Consider the following 13,901-nt stretch of genomic DNA (forward strand, 5'->3'; position numbering starts at 1 on the left):
CCTATTATGTATTTTCTTTTTTTTTATACTAAATGATGTGTTTGAGCTGCTGGTGGGCGGGGCCGGGTTGATGGACAGGGCCCGTGAGTTGTGTTGATTGACAGCGGACAAGACGTATGTTGATGGGCGGGACTGGGGGCGGGGTTGTGGGAGGGACCAGTGACGGATTGAGGGATGGGGGCCGTGCCGGGTTGATGGACGGGGCTGTGGGCGGGGAGCTGGACGGGGCGGGGCTGTGGGACGGACGGGGCGGGGCTGTGGGCGCGGTGCTGGATGGGGGCGGGGCTGTGGGCGGGACGGGGCGGGGCTGTGGGCGCGATGCTGGATGGGGGCGGGGCTGTGGGCTGGACGGGGCGGGGCTGTAGGACGGACGGGGCGGGGCTGTGGGACGGACGGGGCGGGGCTGTGGGCGCGATGCTGGATGGGGGCGGGCCCAGTCAGAGGCTGATGGCGGATCTTGTTTTGCGCTCCGGTACCGGGCTGGCCGAGTGAGGCCCCGGCAGCGGAGAGACGCCGCGGGTGGAGCTGCCCGCCGGCCGACATCATGACCACCAACTGCCGCCTGCCAGGTAGGAGCCGCCGGGGCGGAGAGAGCGGGGCATAGAAATCCAGGGGGGGGGGACAGGGGCAGAGAAATCCAGGGGGGGGGGCAGAGAAATCCAGGGGGGGGGGCAGGGGCAGAGAAATCCAGGGGGGGGCAGGGGCAGAGAAATCCAGGGGGGGGGGGCAGGGGCAGAGAAATCCAGGGGGGGGGGCAGGGGCAGAGAAATCCAGGGGGGGGCAGGGGCAGAGAAATCCAGGGGGGGGGCAGGGGCAGAGAAATCCAGGGGGGGGGGCAGGGGCAGAGAAATCCAGGGGGGGGGGCAGGGGCAGAGAAATCCAGGGGGGGGCAGGGGCAGAGAAATCCAGGGGGGGGGCAGGGGCAGAGAAATCCAGGGGGGGGCAGGGGCAGAGAAATCCAGGGGGGGGGCAGGGGCAGAGAAATCCAGGGGGGGGGCAGGGGCATAGAAATCCAGGGGGGGGGCAGGGGCAGAGAAATCCAGGGGGGGGGCAGGGGCAGAGAAATCCAGGGGGGGGGCAGGGGCAGAGAAATCCAGGGGGGGGGCAGGGGCAGAGAAATCCGGGGGGGAGGGCAGGGGCACAGAAATCCAGGGGGGGGGCAGGGGCAGAGAAATCCAGGGGGGGGGGCAGGGGCAGAGAAATCCGGGGGGGGAGGGCAGGGGCAGAGAAATCCAGGGGGGGGGCAGGGGCAGAGAAATCCAGGGGGGGGGGCAGGGGCAGAGAAATCCAGGGGGGGGGGCAGGGGCAGAGAAATCCAGGGGGGGGCAGGGGCAGAGAAATCCAGGGGGGGGCTGGGGCAGAGAAATCCAGGGGGGGGGCAGGGGCAGAGAAATCCAGGGGGGGCAGGGGCAGAGAAATCCAGGGGGGGGGCAGGGGCATAGAAATCCAGGGGGGGGGCAGGGGCAGAGAAATCCAGGGGGGGGGCAGGGGCAGAGAAATCCAGGGGGGGGCAGGGGCAGAGAAATCCAGGGGGGGGCAGGGGCAGAGAAATCCGGGGGGGAGGGCAGGGGCACAGAAATCCAGGGGGGGGCAGGGGCAGAGAAATCCAGGGGGGGGGCAGGGGCAGAGAAATCCGGGGGGGGAGGGCAGGGGCAGAGAAATCCAGGGGGGGGTCAGGGGCAGAGAAATCCAGGGGGGGGGCAGGGGCAGAGAAATCCAGGGGGGGGGGGACAGGGGCAGAGAAATCCAGGGGGGGGGGCAGGGGCAGAGAAATCCAGGGGGGGGTAGGGGCAGAGAAATCCAGGGGGGGGGACAGGGGCAGAGAAATCCAGGGGGGGGGGGTAGGAGCAGAGAAATCCAGGGGGGGGGTAGGAGCAGAGAAATCCAGGTTGGGGGGGGGCAGAGAAATCCAGGGGGGGGGCAGGGGCAGAGAAATCCAGGGGGGGGGTAGGGGCAGAGAAATCCAGGGGGGGGGACAGGGGCAGAGAAATCCAGGGGGGGGGGTAGGAGCAGAGAAATCCAGGTTGGGGGGGGCAGAGAAATCCAGGGGGGGGGGCAGGGGCAGAGAAATCCGGGGGGGGAGGGCAGGGGCACAGAAATCCAGGGGGGGGGACATTGAAGTCCAGGGGGGGGTAGGGGCAGAGAAATCCAGGGGGGGGGGAAACAGAGAAGTCCGGGGGGGGTAGGGGCAGAGAAATCCAGGGGGGCGACAGGGGCAGAGAAATCGAGGGGGGGGGCAGAGGCAGATAAATCCATGGGGGGGGGCAGGAGCAGAGAAATCCAGGGGGGGGGGACAGGGGCAGAGAAATCCAGGGGGAGGACAGGGGCATAGAAATCCAGGGGGGGGGACAGGGGCAGAGAAATCCATGGGGGGTACAGGGGCAGCCAAATCCATGGGGGGGGGACAGGGGCAGAGAAATCCGGGGGGGGGCAGGGGCAGAGAAATCCAGAGTGGGGACAGAGGCAGAGAAATCCAGCGGGGGGGGCAGGGGCAGAGAAATCCAGGGGGGGGGGGGACAGGGGCAGAGAAATCCAGGGGGAGGGAAGAGAAATCCAGGGGGGGTGCAGGGGCAGAGAAATCCAGGGGGGGGGGTAGGGGCAGAGAAATCCAGGGGGGGAGACAGGGGCAGAGAAATCCAGAGTGGGGACAGGGGCAGAGAAATCCAAGGGGGGGGCAGGGGCAGAGAAATCCAGGGGGGGGCAGGGGCAGAGAAATCCAGTGGTGGGTCAGAGGCAGAAATACGGGGGGGGGGGGGCAGGGGCAGAGAAATCCAGGGGGGGGGGGGGCAGGGGCAGAGAAACCCGGCGGGGGGCAGGGGCAGATAAATCCGGGGGTGACGGGCAGGGGCAGAGAAATCGGGGGGGGCAGAGAAATCCGGGGGGGGGGGGGGTTGGGCAGAGAAATCGGGAGGGGGGGCAGAGAAAGAGGGAGGGGGGGCAGAGAAAGAGGGAGGGGGGGGCAGAGAAAGAGGGAGGGGGGCAGAGAAAGAGGGAGGGGGGGGCAGAGAAAGAGGGAGGGGGGCAGAGAAAGAGGGAGGGGGGGCAGAGAAAGAGGGAGGGGGGGCAGAGAAAGAGGGAGAGGGGGCAGAGAAAGAGAAAGAGGGGGCAGAGAAAGAGGGAAGGGGGTCAGAGAAAGAGGGGGTCAGAGAAAGAGGGAGGGGGGCAGAGAAAGAGAGAGGGGGGCAGAGAAAGAGGGAGGGGGCAGAGAAAGAGGGAGGGGGCAGAGAAAGAGGGAGGGGGGCAGAGAAAGAGGGAGGGGGGCAGAGAAAGAGGGAGGGGGGCAGAGAAAGAGGGAGGGGGGCAAAGAAAGAGGGAGGGGGGCAGAGAAAGAGGGAGGGGGCAGATAAAGAGGGAGGGGGGCAGAGAAAGAGGGAGGGGGGGCAGAGAAAGAGGGAGGGGGGCAGAGAAAGAGGGAGGGGGGGGCAGAGAAAGAGGGAGGGGGGGCAGAGAAAGAGGGAGGGGGGGCAGAGAAAGAGGGAGGGGGGGCAGAGAAAGAGGGAGGGGGCAGAGAAAGAGGGAGGGGGCAGAGAAAGAGGGAGGGGGCAGAGAAAGAGGGAGGGGGCAGAGAAAGGGAGAGGGGGCAGAGAAAGGGAGAGGGGGCAGAGAAAGAGGGAGGGGGGCAGAGAAAGAGGGAGGGGGGCAGAGAAAGAGGGAGGGGGGGCAGAGAAAGAGGGAGGGGGTGGCAGAGAAAGAGTGTGGGGGGTGGCAGAGAAAGAGGGAGGGGGTGTGGCAGAGAAAGAGGGAGGGGGGCAGAGAAAGAGGGAGGGGGCAGAGAGAGGGGGTTGCAGGGGCAGAGAGAGGAGGGGGGGCAGAGAGAGGGGGGGGCGGGGGCAGAGAGAGGGAGAGCGGGACACAGAGAGAGCGGAGGAGAACATAGAACTGTACAGCACAGTACAGGCCCTTAGGCCCACGATGTTGTGCCGAACTAATCTGAAACTAAGATCAAATCAATCTACTCCCAATCATTCTGGTCTGCTCCATGTGCCTATCCAATAACCGCTTGAAAGTTCCTAAAGTGTCCGACTCCACAACCATAGCTGGGCGTTCGTTTCACGCCCCAACCATTCTCTGAGTAAAGAACCTACCTCTGAAATCCCTCGTATATCTTCCACCATGAACCTTATAGTTATGCCCCCTTGTAACAGCTACATCCACCCGAGGAAAAAGTTGCTGAACGTCCACTCTCTCTATTCCTCACATCATCTTATAAACCTCAATTCAGTCACCTCTCACCCACCTTTGCTCCAAAGAGAAAAGCCCTAGCTCCCTCAACCTTTCCTCATAAGACCTATCCTCCAATCCAGGCAGCATCCTGGTAAATCTTCTTTGCACCCTTTCCAATGCTTCCACATCCTTCGTATAGTGAGGTGACCAGAACTGCACACACTATTCCAAATGTGGTCTAACCAAGGTCTTGTACAGTTGCAGCATAACCTCACGGCTCTTAAACTCAATCCTCCTGTTAATAAATGCTAACACACTATAGGCTTTCTTCACGGCTCTATCCAATTGGGTGTCAACTTTCAGAGATCTATGGACATGAACTCCGAGATCTCTCTGCTCCTCCACATTCCTCAGAACCCTGCCGTTAACCCTGTAATCCGCATTCAAATTTGTCCTACCAAAATGAATCACCTCACACTTATCAGGGTTAAACTCCATCTGCCACTTTTCAGCCCAGCTCTGCATCCTATCAATGTCTCTCTGCAGCCTACAACAGCCCTCCACATTATCCACTACTCCACCAAACTTGGTGTCATCAGCAAATTTACTAACCCAACCTTCAACTCCATCATCCAAGTCATCGATAAAAATCACAAATAGCAGAGGACCCAGCACTGATCCCTGTGGTACATCGCTGGTGACTCCAGGATGAAAATTTACCATCTACTACCACCCTCTATCTTCTATGTGAGAGCAGAGAGAGCAGGGGTGGGCGGAGAGAGCTCAGAGAGTTGGGGGGCAGAGAGAGTTGGGGGGCAGAGAGAGTGGGGGGATCAGAGTACATGGTACATTGTAAACTCTGTATGACCTGTCAGCTTGTGTCGATGGTGGTGGCTTGGGGTTTTTGATTCATACTTCAGTATGATGCATTCTCAGTGTGTGTGTGTGTGGTTCCAGATCTGGTGTGCTCTGATTTATATATTTCCTGCAGATTGGGGTCACCTCTTGCTCTACTCCATTCCCAAATCAAACCTTCGCTTGAAGCTTCTCATCTCGACAGCCTGGGCTGAGTTGTTTTTCCGTAGTAAGGAATGGGGAGTCCTTCTCGGAGTTCTTTCCTCCCTATCTGCATATGTTGCAGGTGGTTATGTATAGCTGGAGTCTCTGGATGGATATTTGGAGGTTTTATTTATAAAGGGGAGAGAGCAGCTAAAGTGAATGTTGGTCCCTGGGAGGATGAGACTGAGGAGTTAATACTGGGGAACACTGAAGTGGCGGAGACGCTAAATCAATATTCTGCCTCCATAATCACCGTACCATCCCAATAGTAACAGGTAATGCAGAAATATTAGAAAGGGAGGTACTTAGAACAATCAATAGGGGGAATGTCTGAAACATACTATTGGGATTGAAGGCAGACAAGTCCCCAGGGCCTGATGGCCTACATCCTCGGCTCATAAAGGAAGAGGCAGGGGAGATAGTGGCTACACGGTTATAATATTCCAAAATTCCCTGCATTCGGGAAAGGTTCCAGTGGATCAGAAAAATGCGGATGTAACGTCCTTATTCAGAAAAGGAGGCAGAAAGTAGGAAACCCTCGACCAGTTAGTTTAACATCTATAGGGGCAGCATGGTGGTTCTGTCTTTGGCAAATTGTTAGAATCCATTATTAAGGGAGTAATAAGTTTAGAAAGTCAAAATGCAATCATGGTTTTACGAAGCATAAATCGTGTTTGACTAATTTTGCGAGAGTTTTTCGGAGATGTAGCAAGCCAAGTGACAATGGGGATCCTGGAGATGTAGTATATCTGGACTTCCAGAAGTCATTTGGTAAGGTGCTGCAGAGAAGGTGAATACACAAGGAAAGATCACATGGGGTTAGGGGTAATTTATTCGCTTGGATAGAAGACTGGTTAACCAACAGAAGGCAGTCGGGATAAATGGGTCTTTTTCTGGTTGGCAAGAAGTAACTAGTGGGTTACCACAGGGTTCGGTTCTCTGCCCCCAACTATCTGTAATATATATCAATGACTTGGATACAGAGATCGAAGGCACTGGAGCCAGATTTGCAGATGACCCTAAAGTGTGAGGATAAGTGTGAGGTCATCTATTTTGGTCGGAAAACTGGAAAGGCAGCCTATTATCTAAATGGAGAGAAACTTCAGGGTGCTTCAGTGCAGAGAGATCTGGGTGTCTTTGTGCAAGAATCGCAGAAAACTAGCAGGCGCAGCAGATGAGGAACGCAGTGGAATTTTGGCCTTCCTAGCTAAAGGAATCGAGTATAAAAGTAGAGAAGTGTTGCTGTAACTGTAAAAGGCATTGGTGAGACCGCATCTGGAGTACTGGGGATTGTTTTCGTCCCCATGTGTGAGGAGGGATGTAGTTGCATTTGAGGCAGTTCAGAGGAGGTTCACGAGATTGATTCCAGAGATGATAGTTGGTCTTGTGACCAGAGATTGAGGAGTTTTCCCTCGACACTCTGGAGTTCAGAAGAATGAGAGGAGATTTAATTGAGATATGTAAGATGATAAAAGATATTGACAAAGTAGACATAGAGCGGATGCTTCCTCTTCTGGGGCAATCTGGAACGAGAGGTCACAGTTTTAGGATAAGAGGGAGCAGATTTAAAACAGAGATGAGGAGAAATCACTTCTCTCAAAGGGACATGAATCTGTGGAATTCACTCCCCCAGAGTGGGGTGGGTGCTGGGACATTGAGTAAATTTAAGGAGGAGGTGGACAGCTGTTTAATCAGTAATGGGTTGAAGGGTTATGGAGAACGGACAGGAAAGTGGAGTTGGAAGCCGTGAGGAGATCAGCCATGATCGTGTTGCTGGAGTAGGCTCGAGGGGCTGAATTGCCCACTCCCACTCCTCGTTCTTACGTTCCGTGCACGAGTTGCAAAATCTGTGTTCCCAAAGAGGCCAGTGACTTTGCAGACGACGGCTCCCCTTGGGAACTGGAGGAGGGGAGGTGAGGGTACTCGAACCCTTTGAGACTGTTCTGCTGTTGTATTAGATTAAGCCGCTTCTCTGCACCTCCGCTCCTTATTCCTGCCATTCCTCCATTGCCCAACAGCAGTCTATCCGAGCTTGGAGAACAGTTGCAATAGTGACCCTTACAAGACCAGTGGGCGGCACGGTAGCACAGTGATTATCACTGTTGCTTCACAGCTCCTAGGTCCCAGGTTCAATTCCCGGCTTGAGTCATTGTCTGTGCGGAGTCTGCAACGTTCTCTCCGTGTCTGCGTGGGTTTCCTCCGGGTGCTCCGGTTTCCTCCCACAAGTCCCCAAAGACGTGATGTTCGGTGAAGTGGAACATTCTGAATTCTCCCTCAGTGTACCCGAACAGGTGCCGGAATGTGGTGACTTGGGGATTTTCACAGTAACTTCATTGCAGTATTAATTTAAACCAACTCGTGACAATAAAGGTTATTATTATTACAATCACTGGCGGTGGGATGCCTGATAAAGCCGTGGGAAATCAGAAGCTTCTTTGTTGAATGCCTGGTCAGTGCAGAGATTGCTGGAGTGGCGAGGTGGGGAATGCCAAGCTGGGCAGGGAGGCATGAGGAAGTTATTGTAATTGGAGAGAGGGAAGGGACTGTCCAAAGTTCCAGCTTGTTTTGTTCTATGAATACAGCATTGAGGAAGCTGCTGCTATTGGTAGAATTCCACTTCAGATTGATCCCGCATTTTGTTTTTTTAAATGACGAAGAGGAACCTAAATAAAATGCAGCTTGGCACGTGACGCGGAGTGTGCGACTGATGAGTCGGACGATTTGCAGTTGACAGTTGGGTTTCTCTGCCTTCAATTCTATTGCAAAGTCAGCATTTCAGCCTCGCTCCTCAGCTATCCTCATACACCAACAGTGAGGGACAGGACAAGAAGCCTCTGATGCACTCAGTCTGCCCACCCCCCCCATGTTCACTCCCCACCCTTTCCCGAGCCAGGAGAGGCGAAAGCTACATTTTTACAAAAGTGCTGATAATTTGAGGAGGGTGAGAGTCTTATCCCCTCGTCTCCAACCCACTTAGGCAATCTAAACTTGTCCGAAGACTGCCTCCTGTAGACTTAAGTGTTCATGGCATGAATGCTTTCTTGATGTCCTGGCTCACGGTTTCATGGCACGTGCAGTGTCTGCCAAGTGTTCGACCGTAAGATACCGGAGCAATTTAGTAAATTTTAGAGTACCCAATTTATTTTTTCAATTAAGGGGCAATTTAGCGTGGCCAGTCTACCTACCCTGCACATCTTTGGGTTGTGGGGGTGAGACCCACGCACACACGGGGAGAATGAGCAAATTCCACACAGACAGTAACCCGGGCTGAATCGAACCTGGGACCTCGGCGCCGTGAGGCAATAGGAGCAGAATTAAGTTCTTAAGATACTGGAGTGGAATTAGGCCATTCGGCCCATCGAGTCTGCTCCGCCATTCAATCATGGCTGATATGTTTCTGGTCCCGATTCTCCTGCCTTCTCCCCATAACCCCTGATTCCCTTATTAATCAAGAACCTATCCACCTCTGTCTTAAAGACGCTCAGTGACTTGGACTCCACAGCCTTCTGCGCCAAAGAGTTGCACCGATTCACATCCATCTGCTAAAGGCCGCTAACTGGCACGGATTTAAAACCCGTTTAAATACGGAAGTAAACTTTCTCTCATTGAAATGCGCTAAAGGAGACAGCTGATTTGCAAGGTGCCTCCCGAAATGCTTCATTTGGATTCCTTGGCAACAGGGCCCTGCGCAGAGGCCCCGCCCCCTCTCCTCCCCGCCCCCTCTCCTCCCCGCCCCCTCTCATCCCCCGCCCCTCTCATCCCCGCCCCCTCTCATCCCCGCCCCCTCTCCTCCCGCCCCCCCTCCTCCCCGCCCCCCCTCCTCCCGCCCCCCCTCCTCCCCGCCCCCCCTCCTCCCCGCCCCCCCTCCTCCCCGCCCCCCCTCCTCCCCGCCCCCCCTCCTCCCCGCCCCCCCTCCTCCCCGCCCCCCCCTCCTCCCCGCCCCCCCTCCTCCCGCCCCCCGCCACCCCGCCCCCCTCGCCACCCCCGCCCCTCGCCACCCCCGCCCCCCCCCGCGCCACCCCGCCCCCTCGCCACCCCGCCCCCTCGCCACCACCCCGCCCCCTCGCCACCCCGCCCCCTCGCCACCCCGCCCCCTCGCCACCCCGCCCCCTCGCCACCCCGCCCCTCGCCACCCCGCCCCCTCGCCACCCCCGCCCCCTCGCCACCCCGGCCCCCTCGGCCACCCGCCCCCTCGCCACCCCCGCCCCCCTCGCCACCCCGCCCCTCGCCACACCCCGCCCCCTCGCCACCCCGCCCCCTCGCCACCCGCCACCCGCCCCCTCGCCACCCCGCCCCCTCGCCACCCCCGCCCCTCGCCACCCCGCCCCCTGGCCACCCCGCCCCCTGGCCACCCCGCCCCCTGGCCACCCCGCCCCCTGCCACCCCGCCCCCTGGCCACCCCAGCCCCCTGGCCACCCCCGCCCCTGGCCACCCCGCCCCTCGCCACCCCGCCCCCTCGCCACCCCGCCCCCTCGCCACCCGCCCCCTCGCCACCCCGCCCCCTCGCCACCCCGCCCCTCGCCTCCCACCCCGCCCCCTCGCCACCCCGCCCCCCTCGCCACCTCCGCCCCCGCCCTCGCCACCCCTCCCCCTCGCCACCCCGCCCCCTCGCCACCCCGCCCCCTCGCCACCCCGCCCCCCCTCGCCACCCCGCCCCCTCGCCACCCCGCCCCCTCGCCACCCCGCCCCCTCGCCTCCCCCGCCCCCTCTCCTCCCGCCCCCTCTCCTCCCCGCCCCCTCTCCTCCCCGCCCACTCTCCTCCCCGCCCCCTCTCCTCCCCGCCCCCTCTCCTCCCCGCCCCCTCTCCTCCCCGCCCCCATCTCCTCCCCGCCCCCTCTCCTCCCCCGCCCCCTCTCCTCCCGCCCCCTCTCCTCCCCGCCCCCTCTCCTCCCGCCCCCTCTCCTCCCCGCCCCCTCGCCACCCCGCCCCCTCGCCCCCCCGCCCCCTCGCCCCCCCGCCCCCTCGCCCCCCCGCCCCCTCGCCCCCGCCGCCACCCGCCCCCCGCCACCCCCGCCCCCGCCACCCCGCCCCCCCCGCCACCCCGCCCCCCCCCGCCACCCCGCCCCCCCCGCCCCCCCCCGCCGCCCCGCCCCTCGCCGCCCCGCCCCCTCGCCGCCCCGCCCCCTCGCCGCCCCGCCCCCTCGCCGCCCCGCCCCCCCGCCGCCCCGCCCCCCCGCCGCCCCGCCCCCCCGCCGCCCCGCCCCCTCGCCGCCCCGCCCCCTCGCCGCCCCGCCCCCTCGCCGCCCCGCCCCCTCGCCGCCCCGCCCCCTCGCCCCCCGCCCCCTCGCCGCCCCGCCCCCTCGCCCCCTCGCCCCCTCGCCCCTCGCCCCCTCGCCACCCCGCCCCCTCGCCACCCCCGCCCCCTCGCCACCCCGCCCCCTCGCCACCCCGCCCCCTCGCCACCCCGCCCCCTCGCCACCCCGCCCCCTCGCCACCCCGCCCCCTCGCCACCCCGCCCCCTCGCCACCCCGCCCCCCCCTCGCCACCCCGCCCCCTCGCCCACCCCGCCCCTCGCCACCCCCGCCCCCTCGCCACCCCGCCCCCTCGCCACCCCCGCCCCCCTCGCCACCCCGCCCCACTCGCCACCCCGCCCCTCGCCACCCCGCCCCCCCTCGCCACCCCGCCCCCCTCGCCACCCCGCCCCACCGCCACCCCGCCCCCTCGCCACCCCGCCCCCTCGCCACCCCCCGCCCCCTCGCCACCCCGCCCCCTCGCCACCCCGCCCCCTTCGCCACCCCGCCCCCCTCGCCACACCCGCCCCCTCGCCACCCCGCCCCCTCGCCACCCCGCCCCCTCGCCACCCCGCCCCCTCGCCACCCCGCCCCCCGCCACCCCGCCCCTCGCCACCCCGCCCCCTCGCCACCCGCCCCTCGCCACCCCGCCCCCTCGCCACCCCGCCCCCTCGCCACCCCGCCCCCTCGCCACCCAGCCCCTCGCCACCCCCGCCCCCTCGCCACCCCGCCCCCTCGCCACCCCGCCCCCCTCGCCACCCCGCCCCCTCGCCACCCGCCCCCTCGCCACCCCCGCCCCCTCGCCACCCCCGCCCCCTCGCCACCCCCCGCCCCCTCGCCACCCGCCCCCTCGCCACCCCGCCCCCCACCCCCCTCGCCACCCCGCCCCCCCTCGCCACCCCGCCCCCTCGCCACCCCCGCCCCCTCGCCACCCCGCCCCCTCGCCACCCCGCCCCCTCGCCACCCCGCCCCCTCGCACCCCGCCCCTCGCCACCCCGCCCCCTCGCCACCCCGCCCCCTCGCCACCCCGCCCCCTCGCCACCACCCCGCCCCTCGCCACCGCCCGCCCCCCTCGCCACCCCGCCCCCTCGCCACCCCGCCCCCGCCCCATCGCCACCGCCCCCTCGCCACCCCGCCCCCTCGCCACCCCGCCCCCTCGCCACCCCGCCCCCCGCCACCCCGCCCCCTCGCCACCCCGCCCCCTCGCCCCCCCGCCCCCCTCGCCCCCCCGCCCCCCCTCGCCCCTCCGCCCCCCCGCCCCCTCGCCCCCCCGCCCCCCTCGCCCCCCGCCCCCTCGCCCCCCGCCCCCTCGCCCCCCCGCCCCCTCGCCCCCCCGCCCCCTCGCCCCCCCGCCCCCTCGCCCCCCGCCCCCTCGCCCCCCCGCCCCTCGCCCCCCCGCCCCCTCGCCCCCCCCGCCCCCTCGCCCCCCCGCCCCCCTCGCCCCCCCGCCCCCTCGCCCCCCCGCCCCCTCGCCCCCCCGCCCCCTCGCCCCCCGCCCCTCGCCCCCCCGCCCCCTCGCCACCCCGCCCCCTCGCCACCCCGCCCCCGTCGCCACCCCGCCCCCTCGCCACCCCGCCCCCATCGCCACCCCGCCCCCTCGGCCACCCCGCCCCCTCGCCACCCCGCCCCCTCGCCACCCCGCCCCCTTCGCCACCCCGCCCCCTCGCCACCCCGCCCCCTTCGCCACCCCGCCCCCTCGCCACCCCGCCCCCTCGCCACCCCGCCCCCTCGCCACCCCGCCCCTCGCCACCCCGCCCCCCCCTCGCCACCCCGCCCCCTCGCCACCGCCCCCGCCACCCGCCCTCGCCACCCCCGCCCCCTCGCCACCCGCCCCCTCGCCACCCGCCCCCACGCCACCCCGCCCCCTCGCCACCCCGCCCCCTCGCCACCCCGCCCCTCGCCCGCCACCCTCGCCACCCCGCCCTCCCCCCGCCCACGCCACCCCGCCCCCTCGCCACCCCGCCCCCTCGCCACCCCGCCCCTCGCCACCCCGCCCCCTCGCCACCCCCCGCCCCACGCCACCCCGCCCCCTCGCCACCCCGCCCCCTCGCCACCCGCCCCCCCCTCGCCACCCCGCCCCCTCGCCACCCCGCCCCCTCGCCACCCCGCCCCCCCTCGCCACCCCGCCCCCTCGCCACCCCGCCCCCTCGCCACCCCGCCCCCTCGCCACCCCGCCCCCTCGCCACCCCGCCCCCTCGCCACCCCGCCCCCTCGCCACCCCGCACTCGCCACCCCGCCCCCTCGCCCACCCCTCGCCCCCTCGCCACCCCGCCCCCTCGCCACCCCGCCCCCTCGCCACCCCGCCCCCTCGCCACCCCGCCCCCTCGCCACCCCGCCCCCATCGCCACCCCCGCCCCCTCGCCACCCCGCCCCCTCGCCACCCCGCCCCCTCGCCACCCCGCCCCCTCGCCACCCCCGCCCCCTCGCCACCCCGCCCCCCTCGCCACCCCCGCCCCCTCGCCACCCCGCCCCCTCGCCACCCCGCCCCCTCGCCACCCCGCCCCCTCGCCACCCCGCCCCCCTCGCCACCCCGCCCCCTCGCCACCCCGCCCCCTCGCCCCCCCGCCCCCTCGCCACCCCGCCCCCTCGCCACCCCGCCCCCTCGCCACCCCGCCCCCCTCGCCACCCCCGCCCCCTCGCCACCCCGCCCCCTCGCCCCCCCGCCCCCTCGCCACCCCGCCCCTCGCCACCCCGCCCCCTCGCCACCCCGCCCCCTCGCCACCCCGCCCCCTCGCCACCCCGCCCCTCGCCCCCCCGCCCCTCGCCCCCCCGCCCCCCTCGCCCCCCCGCCCCCTCCCCCCCGCCCCCTCGCCACCCCGCCCCCTCGCCCCCCCGCCACCCCGCCCCCCCGCCACCCCCGCCCCCGCCACCCCGCCCCCTGGCCACCCCGCCCCCTGGCCACCCCGCCCCCTGGCCACCCCGCCCCCTGGCCACCCCGCCCCCTGGCCACCCCGCCCCCTGGCCACCCCGCCCCCTGGCCACCCCGCCCCCTGGCACACCCCGCCCCCTGGCCACCCCGCCCCCTGGCCACCCCGCCCCCTGGCCACCCCGCCCCCTGGCCACCCCCGCCCCCTGGCCACCCCGCCCCCTGGCCACCCCCGCCCCCTGGCCACCCCGCCCCCCTGGCCACCCCGCCCCCTGGCCACCCCCGCCCCCTGGCCACCCCGCCCCCTGGCCACCCCGCCCCCTGGCCACCCCCCGCCCCCCTGGCCACCCCGCCCCCTGGCCCCCCCGCCCCCTGGCCACCCCGCCCCCTGGCCACCCCGCCCCCTGGCCACCCCGCCCCCTGGCCACCCCGCCCCCTGGCCACCCCGCCCCCTGGCCACCCCGCCCCCTGGCCACCCCGCCCCCTCGCCACCCCGCCCCCTCGCCACCCCGCCCCCCCTCGCCACCCCGCCCCCTCGCCACCCCCGCCCCCTCGCCACCCCGCCCCCTCGCCACCCCGCC

General features: G+C 67.4%; 1 protein-coding gene across 1 annotated transcript in view; it reads left to right on the top strand.

Annotated features, from left to right (window-relative positions):
* The first annotated feature begins 427 nt into the window (after positions 1–427).
* The window catches only part of LOC140403257 (mucolipin-1-like), a 94,774-nt gene continuing 81,300 nt past the window's right edge, over positions 428–13,901 (top strand). Inside the window, exon 1 of the mRNA XM_072491030.1 lies at positions 428–569. Coding sequence (XP_072347131.1) covers positions 545–569 — 25 coding nt within the window. The 5' untranslated portion in view covers positions 428–544. The remainder of the gene's footprint in view (positions 570–13,901) is intronic.

This window comes from Scyliorhinus torazame, chromosome 27 (assembly GCF_047496885.1).
Source record: "Scyliorhinus torazame isolate Kashiwa2021f chromosome 27, sScyTor2.1, whole genome shotgun sequence".
In the NCBI taxonomy this organism is placed as follows: Eukaryota; Metazoa; Chordata; class Chondrichthyes; order Carcharhiniformes; family Scyliorhinidae; genus Scyliorhinus; species Scyliorhinus torazame.